The sequence below is a fragment of the Anoplopoma fimbria genome, chromosome 23 (assembly GCF_027596085.1).
Source record: "Anoplopoma fimbria isolate UVic2021 breed Golden Eagle Sablefish chromosome 23, Afim_UVic_2022, whole genome shotgun sequence".
Lineage (NCBI taxonomy): Eukaryota > Metazoa > Chordata > Actinopteri > Perciformes > Anoplopomatidae > Anoplopoma > Anoplopoma fimbria.
In genome coordinates, this window is record NC_072471.1 from 6,614,871 (window position 1) to 6,638,281 (window position 23,411).

The window sequence follows — 23,411 nt, forward strand, 5'->3', positions numbered from 1 at the left end:
AGTCGTGACCTTGCTGTTGCCATAAAAAGACAGCGAAAGCGCCCTTTGCAGGGTCAATATAGATGGCAGAGCCGATAAACTATTGATAGAGTCCGTTGTTGTTTTTTTCAATACAAAGAAACTTTCTTTGACCTCCACAATCTGCCATTGTCTGGAACTTTCCGCATTCTGGAGCCAGCAGATTGTACAGGGAGAGGACATTAGTGTGAAGCCACGCAAACACACACACAGACACACACACACTGAATTCTTAGTATTCTGTGGGGGACGGCGAGTGTGACTGTGCTTTAGAGTGTCCCCAAGACCCCTGACAGACAGACCAGAGAAAGCATGAAAAAGTCCCTTTAACACACTGAAGTCCACTGCCATTAGTCACACTGATAACACAGTAATATGTGTAAACGTGCCTGAAACGGTCCACCGGGGTTATCTAAAATTAGAAGAGGAAGTGTTCTCAGCATTACAGCGGGATAAAGGGGCTGCTTTGATGAGCTGGAGTAGAAGAGATAACCTCACAGCAGGCAAAGAGCAGTTGCAGCGTTCATCAGAGATACAACTAACAATTAGTTTCTTTATTATTCTCTCAACTAATTAATAGTTTTGTCTTTAGATGTCTTGTTTTGGCCGACCAACAGTCCGAGACCCAAACATATTCAATGATACAATGATTCAATCAGTTAATAGATTTTAACACAGAAATGCATATATATAGATCGATATAACTTCAGTATGTTATGTATTTAAGGTATTAGTTATCCTAATATCTACTAGTCAAGACCATGTTTTGTTGTGTTTAATATAATATGTTGTTAAGTTGTCTGCCCTCAGTTATGTCTTATATTTATATAATTGCACCATGATGATATGAATAAACAAAAACTGAGCTTATGATCCTTAATTAGAACATACATACTCTCGGCCTGTTGTCAGAGCTGTCCTGCGGCACAGTTTTAAGGTCAGCCTGCCCTGTCCCAAATTCATAACTTTGTAAGACTGACATTTTTCAATCTGTCCTGAGATCAGACTGGGAGTTAAGTGAAGCCTGCAGGCTGGAAACAAGCGCATGTTTCTACAGTTATTACATAAATGATGTGACTTCTTCATGGCATGAAACCGGGCTTTAAACAAACCCTGCACAATATCTACTGTCTTCAAAAACATGATGCTTTTACCTCGGAATTGTGAATCCTTTATAGTTTGTTTATAGTCCTTTTCCAACTCAGTTTGGTAGAGGATATACAGTCTGTGACAATCCCATAGTCTTTACAGTATTAGCGTATATCTTGAATTCTTTTGAAGGTCAGAATAATACTGTATTCCAGTTGTACATCTTCAAACAATACGGTCTAATCTAATTCCAATTATTCAATATAAAATACAATATATTGACTTCAAAGTAAAAGAAGCAGCCGAGTAGCAGGAAAACTAGTCTTTTATCTCACTGAGGTGAAAGTAAAGGCGGAACGAATAGCAAGGAGAGTCAAGGTCAAATATGTTATTAAGGCGATTTTGCCTACGCCGGAGGAACCGAGCCTAGCTGGGGAGGGGGCTTCATCACAGGACTCCTCAGCTACCACTCAGGAAATGATGTTTCCTTGGGCTGAGAGTTATGCTGATTGTTTCTATATTTAGGGAATGCACAACAATAACCCCCTCCATCGATTAGACATCTTCGATGTCAACGGAGATGAGTCGTCGACGCCCTGTCAGTCTCTTCAACCTCATGTAAACTTTGTAGGAGGTTGGACATGACGTGAGTTGTTCTGTGCTTCGGAAGGCTGGGATAGAAAGTAATAAAACAGATGCTTTAAAGGACAGCTTGGGACTTATTTTGGAGTTTTGGCAGCCTAGTATCCCTAGGAATTACGCTCATACTGGACGATTTTGTACCCCACAATAATGTCAAATGGCATTCAGTGCCAACACAGGAAGTTATTGTGCCAGATATGCAGGATATTGCAAATTGGTCTGGAGATTGGGGAGTTGGATTAGTGGCTGCTTTCATGCAGGAGACCAGAGTTCCCCTCCCGTCACTGTAACCATGATCTAGTTTTTTGCCATAACCACGATTTTTCCCTTATCTCATTTTCCAATCACAGATGTTGGAGATGATTGATGTTCTTGTCTGGTGACGGGGTTGAATTTTAGAATTAGCAAACGACCAAAACTACCAAAACGAGATCTGAGTTGTAATTGATTGTAAATAACCTTTAAAGTTTGACTTAATATGAATATAACTTCTTGTATATGGAGTGGTGGGTGATTTGCTTGCAGAGCCCAAAAGTCAACATCAGCATTCTAGTTATATTAGGTGTAAATATAGTACTTGAAAACAGCTGCACTCAGATTTTACCAGCTTATAGCTTGTGTGCGTGTGCAAAGCCTGTTGTGTGTAAAGCCTGCCCATGTAATATTCATCATGTGTGTTTGCACAACTCTGCTTCCCAGTGACCGCGGCACTGGGTGATCTCCGCTAATGAACAATCTGCTCGCTGAGGTGTGACCACAGGCATTGTGATGGGAGCCACACAGTGGACCGCTGATGCAGTGAGCGAGAGAGATTGAGATAAATAGAGAAAAAAGAGAGGGAGAGAGGGAGAGGGAGAGTGAGGGAGAGAGGGAGGGGAGGGACACTGGAACTCAATTCCACACAGACGAACCTACACTGGCACAGAAAGACGGTCTCTCCTGCAACACGAGCACACACATTGCTAGCTGTGGATTCTCCATCTTATTCCAAACATCTGTGGGTAAGTCATGTTTTCATCTGTCTGTCTCTCACTCTCTCTCTCTGCATGTGTGTGTCAATCAGCTGCTCTGCATCTACGAACAGGGAGTGTGTGTGTGTCTGACTCCAATATGCATGCTGTTACACGCTGAGAAACACACTCTAGCTGCAGCTATAGGTAAACACACTGAGACACACAGACATGTTATATTTCCTTTAACACATGTAAGAGGGCTTGTGCCTGATCTGGGTGCAGTGATGCTCAATGATAAAGGAGAGCAGAGGGAGTCATCCAGTGATAAATCAAACAGAAAATGGGTATGTTGGTAGGTGTATTTGTTTTAGGTGTGTGTGTGTGTGTGTGTGTGTGTGTGTGTGTGTGTGTGTGTGTTGTGTGTGTGTGTGTGTGTGTGTGTGTGTGTGTGTGTGTGTCTGTCAGTGTGTCATCTGGATAAACCTTATTTGGAATTACCATGAATATCTGATTTGGATTATGCAATCATATCCATGTTTACTCTTTGCATCATTTTAACATAATGATGTACAGAATGGATACATCCATGTGTGTTTTGATGTTTGCAAACCAGCAAAGGCTCTTGCCAGCATGGATTGTTTGTGTGTGTGTGTGTGTGTGTGTGTGTGTGTGTGTGTGTGTGTGTGTGTGTGTGTGTGTGTGTGTGTGTGTGTGTGTGTGTGTGTGTGTGACTGCTCATTTGCATGTGAGTGCAGCACACTCCTAGTGGAAAAGCGGAGTCCTAAAGGTGCTCAAATCCCAGGGATTAGCAAGACGTTTTTGGCTTCAGCTGTCACCATGGCAAAGGCAGCCGGTGGAACGCCTGTGTTTGAGAGCGTCTTTTGTAAGGGGCAGGTTCGCCGCATTCATCAGCTCTGGTGCTAACACAAGCATAAGCCCGGCACAATTAATGTCAGTCTCATGCATGGGGAATATGTTTCATGAGTAGTCAAAGTAGGGGTTTAAAGAGGTGGAGTATAAGAGGCATGGAAGATGTGTGGAGAGCCAAACTAAGCAAGGAAAAAGGGAAAAATTGAGTGCATCGGCAAGTATTCACAGAGAAATGAGTGTCCAGAAGATGTTATTAAAGGTACTGCTAACGTTCTGAGAGGATTTCTGCAAGTGGGAATTGGATTTGTAAGATTGCATGTCAAAGAATCACCAGAGGAAACCCCACAGATAAGAATAAGAAGGCATTAATCCTGTTAAATAGCATGACTCAGGAGGATGTTGTTTGGTTGTAAAGCCTGCAGGACACACGTAACCTGTTGGAGTCTCGCCTATGATGCTGCTCATTTGACCAGAGGTTTGTCTATTCTCGGACATGAGAGCAGCTCTCATTATGGTCAATAATGCCCAGGGACTATTGACTGTAGCTGGTTGCACCGTTTCTATCTGTGGATCTGTCACAGCAGATCAGCAATGGGAACTTAAAATGATGTCAAACCAAGAATTATACAGTTAACTTAGACAGCGGCTGATGAAACACATCAGTTAATGCCTAAAGCTAGATGTTACCACCTGTTTCACGTCTTTATGCTAAGCTAACCGGCTGCTGGTTGTAGCTGTTTAATTACCAAACAGATATGAGAGAGATATGGATCTTCTCATCTATCTCTCAGCAACAGATAGATGATTAAGTGTATTTCCGAAAACGTTGAATTATTCCTTTAAAAGGGCCATGCCCTACAATGGAAAAACAGCAATGTGTCTTTGTTTTTTTAGAAAAACAAACTGGCCGGTGGAAAAGTAGCTGCACACAATATGCAGGCATACCATGAAAACATGACAATACCAATAACCTGAGTGATTCATATTGCATTACAACATTGGTATGGTATGTACTATCTAATCAATATTTATTGATATAAACATTGTAGAGTTGTGCGTAAGGATAAAATGAGCCAACCGTAAAATGAATCCTTGGACTTGGAAGTCAATAAATAAGGTCTTAAACAGTAAATTGTTTTTTTTGTGTGAAATGAGTACATTAAACATCCAAAATTGTATTTTTTTCTGGGTGGTTCTGTACACCCCTCTCTACTAAACTTTCACAAGAATTTGCCATGAACATAATGTCGTCTACATAGATTGATAGGTGGTGGACGGACGCTTGGTCGCTACATTAAGCTCTCTAACACCTTATACAAGCCCTTCAAATGTATTGCTTTATGCAGAATAAATCCCTGCTGGCTTAAAGCGGCCAGTCAGATTGAATCTGTGCAGTAATGACATCCCTGCGTAGCGTCAAAGTCAGAAGAGGACAACAGGAAGAAAGCCATATGTTTATCCCAAGATTGGAGATAGAGCCCTGTAATGTTGGAGAGCTGCAATCGGACCCAACAGCACGTGGGAGGATGCACACATAAATACAAGCGCACTTACATACAACCATGGAAATAATACTAGAGTGAGTACTAGCGCTTGTAAATATGCACGCCCACACAGCGGATTCAGAAAAACTGTTACCAACTACGGTAGCCATTTGCAGGGAGGTAAATTACTCCATTATCCTAGCCTGTGTCATTGATCCACAAGCCTTCTCGTGCTCATAGCAAGTTTGTTAAATGGTAATGACATGGGCCGCAGTCAATTCGTCTCCATTTGTGACCGCCCCCCCTTCAGAGTAGAGCCTCTCCATTTCAATCACTCAAGAGCAACACAAACCTCTAATTCAGTCACTCCGTGTCTCTTTCACCTGTCTCTTTCTTTCTTTGTCCTCTTCATCTTGCCCTCTCTCGTTAGCTTCAGCGTCCTTCATACGATCGCAGTGATCACAGAGGGGCTTGTGATACTTTCGGCGGATTCATTTAGAATGGAGCATTTTCCATAGAGAAATATGTTACAGCAGGGTGAAGGCTGATTGAGATCAAGATGGCTGATGGCCCTGGGAGAAGTGAGAGAGTAGGGGGCTTCTCATGAACACACACACACACACACACACACACACACACACACACACACACACACACACACACACACACACACACACACACACACACACACACACACACACACAGACTAAATTGAAAGACAGGAGTCTGTTTACCGAGTTAATAAAAGAGGTTCTGGCAGTAAACTAAAATGAGCATTAGGGAGACTGCAGCAGAGTTTACTCTCCGGGACCACGAAGGCCACAACTGAATGTCAATATGGTGTCTTTGTGTGTGTCTCTCTCTCTCTCTCTCTCCTCTATTGCCCTTGTCTTTTGCTCTTAGCCCTTATCTCCTGTCTCTCTTTCTCTTTCCTCCATCTCTGCTCCAATGAGCACACTACAGCAGCAGGCCCCCGTCTTTGTCAGGAGCAGGGAGACAAAACGCCAACGAAATAATAGAGCGGACTTGTAAATTCCCCACAGACACTTTTTATGGTTCCTTTCCACTTGCTTCGTTGCTTGTCAAACCAGACAATTCCTTCGCTAACAGGCATGTGTTTGATGTGGTGACAAGAAAGTTAAAGGCCCAATCTAGAATTGAGTAAAGCACAAGATGTGTTGTGGTTTTTGATTCATTACTGGCTAGCACTGTAGATCATTTGTTAGTTTGATTGCTAGTTTGTTTACAAATGTATGTTGATTAATGCAGTTCTCGACAACAGCTATAAACACTAGCTCTACATTACTTCCAAAAATGTGTTTACATGTTAAAAAGCTGCTATTCATTTTCTTCTTTTTTATTAACAGTTCACATGACGAGGTTTAAATGAAGGTGGTATCTCATAGTGACAAATCCACAGAGAATAATGTCTCAACTCTGCAGTTCCCCTCAATCCCATCGATTGTTTTAGGGTCTTTCAGCTCAGTTTTTTTGGATCGCAACTTGTCAACTTGTCGCAACTACCCAGCACCAAAACAGAGCTAATAGAAGAGTGAATATTGGACAGACATCCATCAGGTGACCAGAAACAAAACTCCAAATGCTAATAATGCTAAGTATCTGCAGGATATGCAAATAGTCTACTGCTTTCTGACATGTTCACCATATCAACTTGAAAGTGATAATATGGTTGTGTTGTGTCGTGTTACCGGCTTTATTCTGTCCGAATAGGAAAATCATGACCTTGAAAGGTTTATGTGTATATTCCCTGATTGATCAACAACAGAAATTATTTTGGGGGGGCTTTAATAGATAGTTGCAATGTTATAATCAGAAGTACTTTTCCAGAGTTGGTAGACTTAAAAACATATATCTTCAAGAAAAGCTGTTTGCATTTAGAGGAAGATTAATAAGCCATCAACAAAACCCCATCTAGATACTTCAAATAAAACAAAGTAAGAAAAGAAAAGCCTTCTACTATAGAGCGGGATGGCACACACTCAATTTTGCCCAAAACTGTATGTGTGATGTTGTTTCAAAATATTCAGAGATCACAAGACTGACTTTGGTTAAGTGAGCTTAAAAACATGTTGGAAGATATACTGTGAAGTGAAGCGTTTAGCGCTCTACACAAGTTTCCTTTTACAACGCTGATACTGAGCTCAAGTGGTACAGAAGTGAATTGTGAGAATGTTAGCCATAATAAATTATGCATATTCCCCATTGTTACATAATTAATCGGTTATGCGTCAAATCAACAAAAAGGCAATTAAGGATAGAAGATCATTTAAGCTTCAAAACTAAATAAAATGTTTCTATACATAATACAATGACCCTGGTTACACAACAAAACATCTTTCCCTTTCGCTTTAAAGGCAGCATTTAAATATTTTAATGGCCTTTTGGGTAATCATTTAGAAATAGCTGTCAAATTGTCTTGAAGAAGCCAAGAAAGTTTTCATGCGTGGGTGTGTGTATCTACCACAGAACAGTACATTTGGGCGAACAAGCACACAATTGCACAAAGACACAGAGTCAGATCCAAAACCATCTACAACAACAATTTCTCCACGTATGTCATGTGACTGTGTGTGTGTGTTGGTTGGTGCAAGCTCGAGCTTTCAGGCATCTAAAAACAACCCCACCTCATTGGAAACTGATTTTTCATGCTGCTCAGTCAAAATGCTAAATCTGGGGAGTGAGTGGGAAGCTTTATGCTTGACCCCCCACTGGTAGTGAGTTCTTCACACCCAGGCTTCTGACTGTATATAGGCTCGTTTCATCCCTTTCAGGTGGGAACGGAGGCGGAGACGGCAGGCAAAGTTCCTGCCTGAGACTCTAATGGTAGCAGCTGATTGATCTTGTGTGTGCTTATAAGAACGAGAGAACCGGCGTGGATTAGGGGGGGAAAAAAGCGAGTCGCTAATAAACTTGTCAGAGAGGAAACGGAGGCTGACAAAGCAGAAATAACACTCATAAAGAGAAGGAGAGCAGGAGAGAACCCCACTCTGATAGCGGATTTGTGTGAATATTGATGGGGTTCTTTTCCCCCTCTCCCACACAAACAGATCTTTCTCCCTCTGCTTGACAGAACAAATAAATCTGAGATTGAAAGAGAGCAAGGACGAAGCTGGGGGGGGTGGCGGGGTTTAAGTACAGCTAAAGCATACAGGTTGTTGTTCTCACAGGGGGAAATTCCTTTGGTGCTCCAGTCTTTTCACTGAGGCAACAGGCTAGTGACTTTGAACCACTTGGTGCTCCACAAAAGAAAAAGAGGTCCTTCTATTCTTATGTTGGCGGATCCGGACCCTAATTCTTCACTATCCTCCCCCAACCCTTCACACACACACACACACACACACACACACACACACACACACACACACACACACACACACACACACACACACACACACACACACACACACACACACACACACACACGTACACACACACACATTATTACTTGACCACTCTACATTGAAAAGAATACATATTGATGCGAGTTTTTTAAGTTTAAGTTCTTTAACTGGTCAGTCTGTGTAGCCGCCCAACCACTGCGACACAGCATGACATAAATACTGACCACCACATCTAACCGGACACCACTAATTGTTGGGTGTCCATAATACTTAAGCTCTTGCAGTGATTTGCGGTGTTTGACATGTTTTTTTTTAGCCTGCTAACTTCAGCAGTCGCTTGTAATAGGTGGCATCGTTTCTATACTTGCTTTGCTTCACGCTCTGGAAATAAAAAGCTGAAAAGCAGGTCACAACCAAATATGTTTTATGAAAAAAAATAAAAATAAATAACAGATGTGAATTCTATCAAGTTTTCGTCAACTTAAATTTAGCTGGATGGAAAGTGTGTCACACGGTGTCCTCTGTGTTCTTTTCTTTTAGGCCATTTTGCCGGAGAGCGAGCCAAACCCGCCTCAGGGAGCAGGAGAATGGAGAACAACATGTGAGCGGTCCGTGAGCCACTGTCGACAGCATGCTTCGCCTCCTCCGGACCTTGGCTTTCTGCTTCTGGTGTTTTCTGCTACTTCACAGGCCGGCTGTGGCTGACGAAGAGGCCCTCTGGGGACCGTTATCATCAGGGGAAGAAAGCCTTTCTGAGGCCTCTGAACCAACTACCACTTTGAGTCGGGGGCTCCTAACCAGCGTGACAAAGATAGGAACAGACTCACTTCCCACGGGGACATCAGATTCTCCACACAGCAGCATAGCGCAGAGCGACAATGAAGCTCCTGTCTTAGACTCCTACTCCCCCACAAGCAGCTCTATCAGAAACACTCTGGTCACCAACAGTCCCAACAGCACTAACAGTCCTGAACAAAATGCAACACATACCCACCCACCAAGGGGCACCACACCAGCCACAACGCAACAGCTCCCAGAGGAACAAAAAGATAAGGAGGCTGAAGATTATACAGAAAAGACCTTTTTGACAATAGCGCCAGAAACCACAGTTCCCACTGCCTTGACATGGGAAACAGCCCAAACCACAACAACAACCCCAGGACTGGTGGACACCACTCTGACCAGCAGACACCCTCTGGGGCCTGTTACCCCTTCTACGTCCTCAGAAACCACGTTTGTCAGAAAACCACAAGACTCGACTTTTGGTATTACGCTCCATGCTGGAGAGGCAACAATGACGGAACCTCACCCCACTCAGAGCGAGGCTGATCTGGGCATCTCTGAGGCCAGGTCAGGGCCCGTGGAGGAACAGCCGGGGTAATCACCACAGCCATGGGGATCGATCACAAACTAGTGCCGGAATTCATAACAAGCACAGCTCAGAGCCAAAGGGTTAACTTTCAAATAGCAGGAGGTAAGCAAAGTTAAAAACCAGTCAATAGTGGCTGGATTGACTCCATAGATGTGATCAATCATGGGCAGGCAGGTCTTAAGTGTTCAATAGCTGGCTGTGAAAAGGCTGCAGACCGTTTGGCTCGATTGATGACATTTCTGACATGGGGAGCAGTAAAAGGTCGACATTAGCAGAAATCCAGAGCTTGTTGAAAACATGTCAACCGTCATTTAGCACAATTCTGGGATCAACACTGACATGATAGCTAAGATTGTTTGAAATAATGTGGTAGTGTGGTAGTGGTGGTTTTAATGTCTCAGGCTACTAATCCTGTGGACAAATACATTTTGGCAATATGACAGCTTTTTAGAAATGGGAGTTGTTGCCCAATATAGCAATCAAAACCGTCTACAACACAATGAAACAACTTTATTAGATTTCCAATGCTCGCTTTCCCACAGACTTTGAACGATTCAATAAAATAGTCCCATTACACAGAGGAAATGGAATGAAGATTAAAGCATCAAAGTATGTTGTGCAATCTGTTGTGGATCGTTCTAAATCTTTTTTGAGAGATGTGTTGTTGTTGTTGTGGTTGACTAAGTTCATTTAGCATTTCACAATCGCCACCAGTGAGTAATTTGTACCACGCTATTATAAAAGATATATTTAACAATCTTTAATCAGCAGTTCCTCTCCAACATTTCATTCCAAGGCATTACCTCAGTGAATGGAAGGAAAGAGTATTTGATTGAATCCTCGATGGGGGTTTCGTTTCTATGAAAAGGGAAAGATGATGAGCTAAAACAGCTACTGGGAGCCATAGCCAGTCGGTTTCAGAAGACTTTGACACGACATTGAGGCAACGCCTCCTTCTTCAAAGCCCATCCCCCAACACTGGTGGCAGTCTGGTGTCTGTATGCTTAATGAGTCTTCATAGAAGGTCCTCCTGCAGGTACAGATGCATTCATCATTTAGGGTCGAAGGTCTGGCAAGAAAAATGATGAGTCCATTATTCTCTGCCGGGGAGGTTTCGGTGTCCATCTGATAAAAACGATAATCGTTTGGTGGATGTACGCACACAGTCTGCGATGTGTAGGACATTACTATTCTGCAGTTGCATATTGATTAGCTTATGTTGGACAGTGCTGCCTTCCCACCAAAGGTCCATTATTCCAGCACAAATACAATCTTCAAAATTTAAATAAGTTCACAGATACTCATACAAAGCATTATGCAAAAGAATAATGAAGCAAATCGCAGGAAAGTACTACACCTGTTCCATATTTTCACCTCTTAAAATAAAAATGTTTTTAACGCTAGAATATATTTCTCTCAAATCATCTTGGCTTTCTGTTGTTTTTAACTACTTTTGGTTTACTGCTTGATGAAATCTCATGTTAAGGTCATTTTAGGAGCTGTTCTGGAGCTTTAAATCATATGACACCACCCGACTTTGTGTGCGTGGAGTTTTTGAGTGTTTCAAGGACTTCTTCATGTGTGATCCAGTGAAAAGCTTGAGAACGGCTACGAAATGGACCTTGAAATGGGATTGTTTTGTCGTTTTGCTATTTCCAAGGCCAAAAATGGGCTTTGAGACTAAGCTTTGGATATTTACAGACGGCAATGTATTCTGCACAATATCAAAAAAGTACCTTAAGAAGTCCTTAGTGGAAAACAAAGCAATTGCAACTATTCCCACACTGCTTTACGCTGCTCGTATAGAAACTGGTAATGTTATGTCTACAGCGCGCCGGTGTTGTGTCTGCACTATTTTTTCAGTTGTGCATCATGTGGCGGCATACAGAAAAGATAGGGGTTTGGCCCGGGTGGGGAGGGCTGCTGTGACCGTGGATCAGTATTCCAAACACACACTCAGCGAAATCACCTCCTCTCCACTGGGACCATCCGCTCGCCAGTCGCTGTTCATGGATGCTGAACATGCTTCTTGCCATTTAGTCTCCCTCCCTCCCGTCCCTCCCTCCCACCCTCACTCCCTTTGCAATATTTTTTGCCTCTGTACAAACACAAATCCCTGTCACTTTCTTTGCATGGAAAGACATGTCAGCTATGGTTGCTTTGAAGGGTGAAAATGTCTTGACATGGGTTTAGAGAAGCACGGAGAAATGAAAACTAATAAAAAAACATGGTGCTTTTATGCACCCTTGTAGTCTGCTTGGTGTGGCATTGCGCTGGAGTCTTGCAGTGTTTAAACAATCACACCTTCGCAAAGGACACGTGAGTAGATTAATATAAAAATGTAAGCACGGCACCTCTGCATTACCATACATTATCCTAATGAGAGCATTTCTATCTGTGAGCTGGGATGTACTTTTAAGCTGCACAGGGTGAATCACTTCCCCACTGGAGGTGTGGAACATCTTCACCACACAACAGAGTGGGTTCTCATTGATCGAGACAGCGTTTGCTATGTGGCGTTGCCCTTGAGGAGGCTGTCAGGTGTAAAAAAAAAAAAAAAAACAGCAACGCTCTGCATCTGTGTCAAATCCTCTACTAAGGGACACTCCAACGTCTGATAGCAAGGGCAATGAGGAGAAGGGAGAGCGGAAGGAGTGGGGAAAAAGAGCTGGGGGTTGAAGCTGATGAGAGTAGGGGGGTTGAAAATGTAGGTTTTTTTAAAGCCTCTCAGATAGCCACTGCTGTAAATTTTCTTCCAAACAGCTTTCCTTTATCCTGCTCCTTCTTTCCCCCCTCCTCCAACCTTTTCCATTACTGTATGCCATACTAATAGGCGGCTGTGAGGCTAGACCTTTAACACACTCCATTACCTGCAAGAATATATTGTCCCCTTGATCCCAGCGCTATAGCAACCAGCTAAAGCAGAGGAATTGACAGATTAATTGATTAAGGAAATCGATTTACACACACAGCATCTGACATGAATAACTAATGCACCAGTGTGGAATTTACATGCAAAAGGGGCTTAAATGTAAATCGAAAAACTGTGGTGACTTTAATATAATGTTAATCTTCTGAGTCCACGAGTTTAAAAAAACGTTTTATGGATAATGGCTGTTTGTTTTTAGGATTTCACCCACAGCTCTCTAAATTAACCTGACTAATGCAAATATTAAAATATTGAACAATCTGGATTATTTCTCACCTTTATTCAGACTGATTTTCAAGTGTAATGGAGTTTGAAAATGCCACAGATCCCTTAGTAACCATCTTACTGAGCCAAATTAGCAAAGACGTGATGCAATTTTGTGCAAGTACATTTGAGATGCTATCCAACCCACTCCTTCTCTGTCTTATCACTCTAGGCTCATTGTGTTTGTTACCAAGCCATGTATTCTTTCACAAACTCACTCGGGGCCTGCATAGATGTATGGAGTGCAATGGAGGGTGTAATGGAGTGCAACATCATCTTTTTTTTATATTTCTGGAAGCTGAAGATAATGAGGAGCCTCTGAAACAGTGTACACTGTGAATAACGACCACGCCGAAATGGCCGTCATTGCCTCAAATGCGTTACCCGTTGTGGATGCTACTTTAAATTCAATTTAGGCTTTATCTCAGGATGAAACCTAAGTTAAAGAAATATCCATTCATATTCATCTTACTTTAAGGTCATGGAAGCTATAAGGTCATGGAGGCTAGAATAAATAATGTGTCTACTAATTAGGTAAACAGTGAAAGGGCAATTCAGCATATGTGTAGTGTTGAGCTGTTCAATAAGTCAAATCTCTAAGTAAGTGTGCATGTACACACTGTGCTTGTCTCTACATTTCTAGCAGATCTTGTTAGATGTTGTAATTGAATCTGCAGGCACATCACAGTATCTGTGCTGCAGATTTGAGATGCTGCGGTGATCTGGCTTTGCTGTACAGTGTCTCCTTTCAATTTATTTGATCAACAAACAACAGCTTAACTGTAAAAACTAAAAAGGTTGTGACGACAAATGAAAGACAATGCACTAACCAAGAAATCTAATTTATATTGTTAAACCTTGACGTTAAACTATAACAACACTGATTTATCGTGTTTACTATGTGGGATTCAACAGCCCAATAACTTAGATTTTGCTTTGGAGACCTTTAAAACTTACGATTAACTTGGGTGCTGTGAGCATGACCTAGATTATTCTGTGCGATAGAAGCTTGCATGGCCTACTAGTTGGGGGTTTTTCTAGCTCATTATTCCTCCCGCTAGCCTCATGCCTCTGCGTCTTTTATTAATATTTATTCTGAAGTTATAAACTAGCAATGCACCTGCTATCCCGGGCTTCATCACAGAGTCTGCTCATCAGTTTTTCCCAACAGATTAACTCACTGAATATTGTCCCAAGTCTCATCTGGTAAATCATTCATTTATAACTGCTGCACTATGTTGTAAAACACACAAATGCTGTCCAGAGGGGAAGACTTTGAATACATATTTTTAGAGTGAACCAAAGAGATAAGAGAGAGACGTGGCTCTGTCTTGCAGTCAGTCATTTCTCTTCCTCTCTATCTGTGCTCGTCATGAAACGGGTCTGGGGTCTGGATTTGTGATTGACCGGGACGTAAACACACTCAGAAACATGCACGCACACACACACACACACACACACGCCAGGATGTCATTGTAATTAGACTACAGAGAGCCAGACTACTGTGCTATGGGTGACTGGCTAAAACTAAGTGGGCGATGGCCAATCCATCTGACATAACTGGGTTAAGAAATATAGTCCTTCCATGTTCTGCAGTGTAAAGTCTCAGATACGCTGTGAGCAGAGAACATTGAGGGTTAAACTTTCTCTTGGCAGACTCCAAATTTGCTAATCTGTTTTTCCCCGACTGCTTGAATGGACCATATTGTGTTCTTTAAATTGTGGTCCTGATCGCTTTGAGATCGCTCAGAGGTTAAATTGCATCTGTCTTCCCAGAACTGCCAGTCAAAGAGGATAAGGAGGATGAGGAAGGTGTGGTTTCTTCAGCAGACGGGGAGAGTGACACCAGGTTGGCAGACATTTCCACGGCATCCACTACGCTGCTAACAACGTCCCCGCCACAGAGCACAGGTGAGCAAACAAATCCCTCGAGATGTAAACAAACACTTTTTGCATCCATTTTCAGCTTGTGTTTGCACTGCCATACTGTTAGGAGGCACCACTCAATGGACTGCAGGCTGTTTGTTTCATAAACCATCCCGTAGCTTTTTTCAGTAGCAGTCAATCTGTCAGAAGAATGGAAGAAACAATTACCCTGCACCCTTTGCCTGAAGCCGGTAATTGCTTCCAATGGGAGGAGAAAACCGCTCATTCAAGCTGTGATTTTGGAGAACTCCCGAGAACAGAGATAGGGTACAATGCCACCCAATGAACAAATATGTCTCTCAGATACATAGTCGTGATCTGGTGACTATAGCTGCCTGTAAAAAAATGAAAACAAGTATTGATTAAGTGCTGGCCAATGATAGCAGAGTACTTTAACATAAGGAGTTGATGCACACGTCAGTTTCAATAGGTATTGGTCTTAATCACACTTTGGAATCCATTCGTTAAGGCAGGGTGTCAAATTGCTTTTATTATAGATGTGTGATTAATTTCCGGGTTAGAGGTTATTACATACAAAAACATTAGGTGTAGATACTTTAGATAATATAATATAGGAAGAAATCAAGGCTGGCCATATTCTATATTTTTGTAATTAAATGTTTTTCTACCTGTTTCTGAGCGACAAATCCCATGAAACTACTACAACCAAGAATTTTCTCTCAAAACTCACAAACCTACAGTATGTAACCTGTCCGTAGCTTTCAGCCCTGAGCTCATTGTCTCTTACTGATGATGTAAATCTAAACAAGCTGCTCACACACACACACACAGCTTGGCACTTTAGTTTTTTGCAAACTTTCATTAAACAGGAGTAAACAGGGCATTTGTTTTGGACAATTAACAATAACAAAAATGAAGAATGTGTTTACTGCTGATAATGCCGTCCTGACCGTTGGCACAAAGTCATAGGGCCCTTCCACTCTTCCCCCTCCAGACCAACACTGTTATCTCTATCAGCACAGTTGCTGTTGTTTGCACTGTTAGCGCTGTTAGCACAGTCAGCTGCTAGACGCCGGCTTAGCCGTCACCATGGTAAGCACCGTGTAGAGGCAATAAAAAATGCTCTAAATTTCGTACCGAGCACCATTAAGACAAATCTAAAAGGTTATCATAATCCCACTGTTAAATCTGGTATAATATCAATGTACAAAACATTATATATTATTATATTATATTATGTATTAGTCCATCAGCATGAACTTGACTTCTGGTAAAATATGTTTATTAAAAGATTCACTCTCAGCCTAGTTCACAGGAGCAGATGTAACCCACATTACCTTGCCCAGAATAGCACATCTTGCCAAGTGATTTTTAAAAATAGATGTCAAATGTGCCACTGGCTGATGATGTGGTGCTACGGGTCTCTTTCTTGGTGTGTCACAAGTGAGTGAGTGAAACGATAATGTTAGTAGTCTGTCTGCCTGCCATTTGCTGCCTAGAGACAAAAATCTGTTGTTGATACTATTGGCTGCACATTAACAAATTTACAGCTATCATACAAACTTTTCCATTTGCTCTAATGGACCCACATGAAGTGTTTTGTATGCAGATAAACCCTCCACACACCTCCCATCACACAAAACTAGCTGCTCCTCAGTATGCAAGATCTAACTTCTCCATGAGCTCCTGCTAAATTGCTTTTTCTCTGTTTCACGACCCAGAATCAACACGCAGCCAATTAAAGACGAGATCGTGGGGTTGTTGCTCATTTAACATCAGAAGAATCAGTCACCTTTATTACCTTGGCTGGTCTGCATATTAAGATGCTCTGGATGAGACTGTTTTAAGATTTACTAGCAAAACCCAAGGAAATTAAGACAGGAATAAAGCCCCAGTGCACTAATTGTGTTTCCACTGAGACCTTAATGAAACCACTCCTCAAAATGAATGATTTCTGAAGCAAGTCATCTTATGGGGTTTGCTGGTTTTACAGAAAATTTGTGTTAATTTATCTTTTAGACTGTGTGCTATTGGCCTGTATTAATTATTAAGTGAATCATCTTAAGGCAGCTCTAGGATCTTAAATTCTTTTGATTTAAACTGAATCATACATCAAATATTCGCAGTAATCATCACTTATTAGCTGCAGGCTTTATGAAAGCAAGGTTAAAAGACCAATATTGCTATGTTGATCAAATGAAACCTTAACGTATGTATTTCAGCCATGCTATAGTAGCCTAGCATACTAAGGACGGCGATATCTCCACTAACAGTTGCATGGATTGACACACATTTTTTACAGACAATTGAATGAGTTTTGCATGCAAACATATAAACTAAGATGGGGAACAGGGTAAACATTATACCTGCTAAACATCATTCTGTTAGCATTGCCGCTGTGAGTGTGTTGCCATGCTAGAGTTAGCATTTTAGCTCAAAGCACTGCTATGCCTAAGTAGCTACTGTGGCTAAGTCCAATATTTACTTTCTTTTAGCTCAGCTTTTGGTCAACCAACTCCTGAGGGATATATCTGTCTCTTTAGCTGCTAAATGCTCCGCTACGTTCACCAGCTAGTCGCTAACTGTGACTGTCTGCCATTTGTTGCTGGACAGGTAGTGTAGAGTCGGTGGAATTCAAATATCAGGTGTTTAAAGATGATATTTTAGCCTTTTTTTATATTAGTTCAAATGACCTCTCAGTTTGTGTCCACCGGCACTTTGCTTTGTCTGTCTACTGTTGATGTGCGTACTGTTCCTAGCATGGGAGACTCGTTCCTACAGGAATGTGTCAGATGACCGAGCAGCATGCATTGGAACACAATGCTCTGATCCATCCTTGTACTGCAGACATCGCATACCAAACCCCCGTCCAGGCCGCGCGGCCGGCCAGGCAGCTCAGATGTGACATTTATCGACAAGACGCGGCACTAATTCAATACCGTTACACGTTTTCCACTCGGCCTTACAGGCATCCAAATCAACACCAACGCCCTGGAAAGTAAACACATGGACGGACGAGTCATTGCCACCACAACAACAGTGTGCTGGACCCCACCTACTTTATCAGTGGCCCTCACATTCGGAATGCCTGCGGCGGTGTGTTTATTTTACACTCCAGCCACATTTCCCACACAGCTACTGTCTGTTATGAAAGGATGACATTGCCAGTGCAGTGATACATGGCAGGTTTATTAGAGCACTGACATATCGAATTACCTCATTTAAAGCTGCTAATGTTATAACTTTCAACAAAACACCTCTGGGCACTTGTGATTTTAAATCCACCACTGTGTTTTATAATTCGGTCATTCCTTCCTGGCATATTAAATGTCAATATGGAACAGTATGTTTAGACTAGTTGCTAAACAGACTCAATGGCTGTACTGCTTTCAAGTTCCTGGCAGTAGTGCGGCAGAGTGTGAATGTGTGGCACATCTGAATGATGTTTACACATATCGTTCTTGTTCTCTCATATTTGCTGATAACAATATAATCCAGTGTAGCGCTGAAGAATCATTATAAGAATGACGCACAAGGGAGCCTTCATAACAGCATTTCAGTCTTTGCTATTCAAGATTCACCAGGGTTTAATTAAAAAACTGTCCATTTATGCTAAAACAAAGCCTCCCAGAAACTCTTCCATCCTTGTTTTTTTTCCTCCTGTTGAGGAGGTGATTAAACTTCAAAAGACAGCTCAGGATGTCTGAAATGAATCTGCTGTATCTTGCTACAGTAAAAGATGCATCAACATCTGGCAGTGCAGTCATATTTCCTCAAGCTTGACGTTTTCATCACAACCTGGGACAGTGATTCAGCTCTGGGGTTAGGAGACGAATGAGGAAAAATGATAAAGACAGCAGGACAGTTGTAAAGCACTTGTGAAAATCCTCTTCAGGATCAGAGGCAGGAAAAGAGCAAGGCTTTGTTCAGCCGGGGTACTTGAAAACAGCAAGTGTCAACAGTATTAACACATGCAAATGAACCGGTAGACACTCCAATACGAGCACACATAGACACAAAGTGAGTGCCATTTCGTTCTACTCCACAGAGCTGCAGACATGTCACATGTTAAACATAATGGATGCAGCAGCTGTCATGCATTAGATCTATACAATTGGGGGGCACAGCAGAAGCAGAAAACATAAAGCACGGGAAGAGAATTGTAAAAAAAAACAGGGCGGTCTAGGAGGGCATAAAACTGTCCCAGTTTAAAAATAACACGACCACCTATGGGAGTTTCCACTTTTGGAAGGCGAGTGTTGAAGGGAAACATAAACAAACGAGTGAATTAGGGGACCAGGACAGGGTGGGATGGGAAACACAAGAATACAACCCATAAAAGTACATTAAAAGAAAGATGAGAAAGACTTAAAACAAAAATTCTAAACCACATAGATCATGCTTTTCGTTATATATAGGAAACAAATTAGTCATCCTCAATCTATAAGCAAAGATTTAGGGGTTTTGCGGTGCTGATGTCTGCACATTTAAGTTCTTTAACTGGCATGTAACATCACCACCAGATATAATGTATTTACCAGGCTTCGCTGGACATATTTAAACCCCCTTTTTTAACTGGTGTAGACAAGAGCTACATTGCTTCTGGGCTGTATACACCAACATTTTTACACACAAAAAGTCTCTAATCTCACAAAGAAACAGCATATATATATTTATGAATGTTCACTTCACTGAACCTGCTTGCTGTGTGAATTACTGTGCTGTCAGTATATCGAGGTCATTTGTCCCCTTCTCTGTGGTCCATTGATAACGGTCTTTATGGAGGAGTGATTGTCTCGGATCTGCAGCAAAATTACTGATGAGCCTGTGTATGTGCAAAAGATGGAGATGCTGTTAGAAGCTCCTTCTCTTGTGCTGCATTTGACAACCTTTTTTTTTTTTTTTTTTTTAAAGGCGGAAGGTTTTAAAGGTGCCATCATTAGACGGAAGGTTTACATTTTTTTCTTTTCTGTGGTGGAAAGATAGCATGTGTGTGATTGAAGGTGATGTTTATGGAAAAGAACAAGGTTTATGATGCGAAGATTGGTGATGTCGAGACAAGTAGGTTGAAAAATGTTTTTCTTTTAGCCCATCTGTGAGGCATTATGCTGTGAAGAGTGACTTGTGCTACGTCGCGTTCAAGTCGTCCTCCAGTAATTGAGCTACATAAACATGTACGGCGCAGATGAGCTTTGCAGCCGTCTCTGTTGATCACGGAAGCACACATGGTTGCCCCTTAATTTTCCCAAGCTAAACCATTTCCTTTTGCAGTGCTAAAACACATCTAAGACTATCATAATTAGCTGTACTTGCATGGAAACTCCAGATGGCTTACGTAATGCAAGAGAAACCAGCTCTGTGGTTCTGAATGGGCTGTTCTCTAACACACACACACACACACACACACACACACACACACACACACACACACACACACACACACACACACACACACACACACACACACACACACACACACACACACACACACACACACACACACACTCTGATTTGGCCCAGCTCAGTATGAAGTTGCTTTCCTACAAGCTTCTAAACAGGATTAGCACATTAGGCAGAAAACACGCTTTCACCATCCTGGACCTGAGCCAATTTCTTCAATGGCTCAGACGGTTTGGACCTTGATTAAATGCTTCTGTGTATTCTCATGAGTGGACAATTAGTATGCTTTTAAGTAAATTAAAAGAAGATGATTACAGCTGTTGCCAACTTCAAGTTTGGGGATTTTCTTGTATTCTTCTTAATTACTCATATTAATCTTGTTTATCCTACCAGCTATTCAATGCAAATTTGATCTAACAGAATTTCTATTTTCTTTCCACCCAGAAACTCCCTATATCCCTCTGCAGACTGAAGACTGGATGTCCAACCAGGCGTACAGCGACGCCACCTTGCTTCCAGACTGCAATCAAGAGCGCACCGGGATCTGCAGCTTCTCCGACGCCTGGGACTCACCAACCTCCTCGGAAGTCAAGCCCACACAAAACATCACTGCCACCAACCAATCGGCCAACCCCTTCCTGATCCCGGCTCCACCCATGTTGGTGCCGCTGTACACCGACTGGAACAGTGCCATGGCCGCTTGGGGCCTGGCCTGGGAGGCGCATGTTTACGGAGCTGGTTGCATCTTTGCAATGCTAACCATAGCCTCGGCTCTCAATCTGCTCTGCCTGCCTCTACGATGCCCGTCCGGCTGTGGCTACTTTGCCCTGGTCAGTCTGTTTCTACTAGCGGCTGGTTGCACCAGGTCTTTCTCCCTCCTGTACGATGCCTACGGCCACCAGGACCGCTTGCCCTCTACAGAGGCCTCACTGATACTCTACGAAGCACCGTTTCCCTGCTTGACTGCAGCATTCGGTGTGGTTTTCCTTCTACTCTCCATGCGCTCAAGGATGCAGCTCTCCTACTCAGCTTTCCAGAGACCCTGTTTCCTGGCCTGCCTGGTTGTCGTGCACTTTGGTGCTGCATTCGGACCAGTGACATTACTGAAGTTCTACCACGAAAAGCCTCCCCTTTGCCTCTTTCTATCACTCGTCTCCCGTGGGACCTTTGTAGCACTGGCCACGTTTCTGTCTGCTGCCTATTTCGTGTTCTACATCTACGTGCGGGCAGATTCTAAGCACATCTACCACCTGAATAACACGTCTCCAACACCTGCTGAACGTTACAACCGCTGCCCCTTTGCTGAGAGCCGGGACTGGGACCGCGCAGCTGTAACCGTTTGTATTTCAGCATTGTTTTGTTTAGCATGTGCAGGACTGCAGTTGTATGCAATGCTCAATGCTATGGGTGTTGCAGGTGGAGAGGAGGTCTTCCACCCTTGGCCATGGTGGGCTTTCCAGTTTAGCTGCAGACTGTGTGAGCTCGGGGTTTGTCTCACCTTGGCCTTGGTGGTAGCACAACCTGTCTACTGCTCTGACCATCTTCCATCTGCAGGGAGCTGCTGGACTGAACTTTTGGCGTCCAAGTCGCCCATCCTGCCCGGGAGCTACCAATGGACCTTGAGCCAGCAAGAGAAGCTTGCAATCATTGATACCGTTGGGCTTGGAGAGACAGAGAGCCTTCCTCTTTACACTCTGGTGGATGAGAGGCTTGGTAGCAGTCTGAACGGCCTGGACCTCCTCTACCACAGCAACCGAGCCTTGGCATACCGAGACCTGGACTTGGATTTGGACTTACAGGGTTCAGGAAAACCGGAGAATGGAGGATGCGGAGAACCCTCAGGTGGATCCTCGTTTACGAGTGACTCCACCACAGACCTGCGGCCTCCTTCGCCGATCAACCTGCGTCGCAGCATAGACGAGGCACTCTTCAGTGAAGCCCTCTTTCCCATGAGCCTCTTTAGCCCTGCCAGGCCTCTTCGCTGCAGTGATCTATCCTTAAACAACCACTGTGCACTTCCATGCAACAGCCTCTGCGATCCCCTCTCAGCCGACCCTGGCCTTTATCGAACCTCTTCCTGCGTGGAGATGGCATCGCAACCCGAGCCCTCTTGCGCCCAATCTCAAGGAGACCCCATTGTAGGTTCTCCACCATCTCCCTCCCTGTCGTCATCCTCCAGCTGCTCGTCTCCTGAACGTTGGAAGGGCAGCTCTTCCTCCTGTTCCCTCTACCGAGAACCTTTCGGAGGCTCCTCACTGGTCCTCTGTCCAAGCTCAGAGAGACATGCTCAGCAGCATCTCCAGCAAGGGGGCATGGGCCATATGGCATCCTCTGGCCTCAACGGCAATGTCGACCCCCAGAGGCACTATCAAACACTGGGTGCGGCCTCACAAGAGAGCCTGGACCTGGACATGTCGTCTGAGGCAGACCGCTCCGTGCAGGAGGAGTTCATCAGCGTTTGCAGACAAATCGATGCTTTGAGCATCTGCAGCGAGACTATTGATTTATAAACAGGACAGTCTGGTCTAACAAGGGTTACATAGAGGACTTATCCAGAAGGAGCCAGAAGGGTAACTGTCAAGTTTTTACAGCCTATTTGGTAGTGCATGGTAGCTTTTGAGTGCACCGTAAAAGACCTATACCTGCCAAAATAAAGTTTTGGAGGTTTGATGAGTGGTAATTAGTGAATGTCTTTGAGGGTCTAAGTGCCAAGAATGTCAAAAGCCAAAAGGTAATTTGTAACTTTTACACGTTTGATAAAGGCTGGGGAAGTTTGATACAGTCAAAAGAATAGTGACATTTTATGGAGTGGAAATAACAAGAATTTATTTGTACAAATGTTTTTATCGCATTCCAACATTCCAAATAATAGTACTGTACTGTGACTAAAATTAAGCACTTATTAAAAACTACTGAAGTATTATGCTTTCAATTTCAGCAGCATAACATCATCATTAAATGTCATGTTGAATAAATTGGATTGCTATTGAGTTTGTCAAGCTATAAACTCTCTATACCACTATGCTACACATCTTACTTGCTGTTCTGGTGCAGCAGTGCCCTCTACTGGAAAGGATTGCACACTAGGTTACCTTATCCTCCATTTATCACCAATGTGCTGTGCTTCTACATACACTGGCA

The 23,411-nt window shown here is 42.9% G+C and overlaps 1 protein-coding gene across 1 annotated transcript; it reads left to right on the forward strand.

The window, feature by feature from the left end:
- The first annotated feature begins 2,674 nt into the window (after positions 1-2,674).
- On the forward strand, positions 2,675-23,408 carry prrt4b (proline rich transmembrane protein 4b). The gene is given in 5 exon segments (XM_054624821.1): positions 2,675-2,750; positions 8,959-9,791; positions 9,794-9,892; positions 14,760-14,894; positions 20,715-23,408. Coding segments are annotated over 4 exon segments (3,042 nt in total). The 5' UTR covers positions 2,675-2,750; positions 8,959-9,049; the 3' UTR covers positions 22,781-23,408.
- Positions 23,409-23,411: the final 3 nt, after the last annotated feature.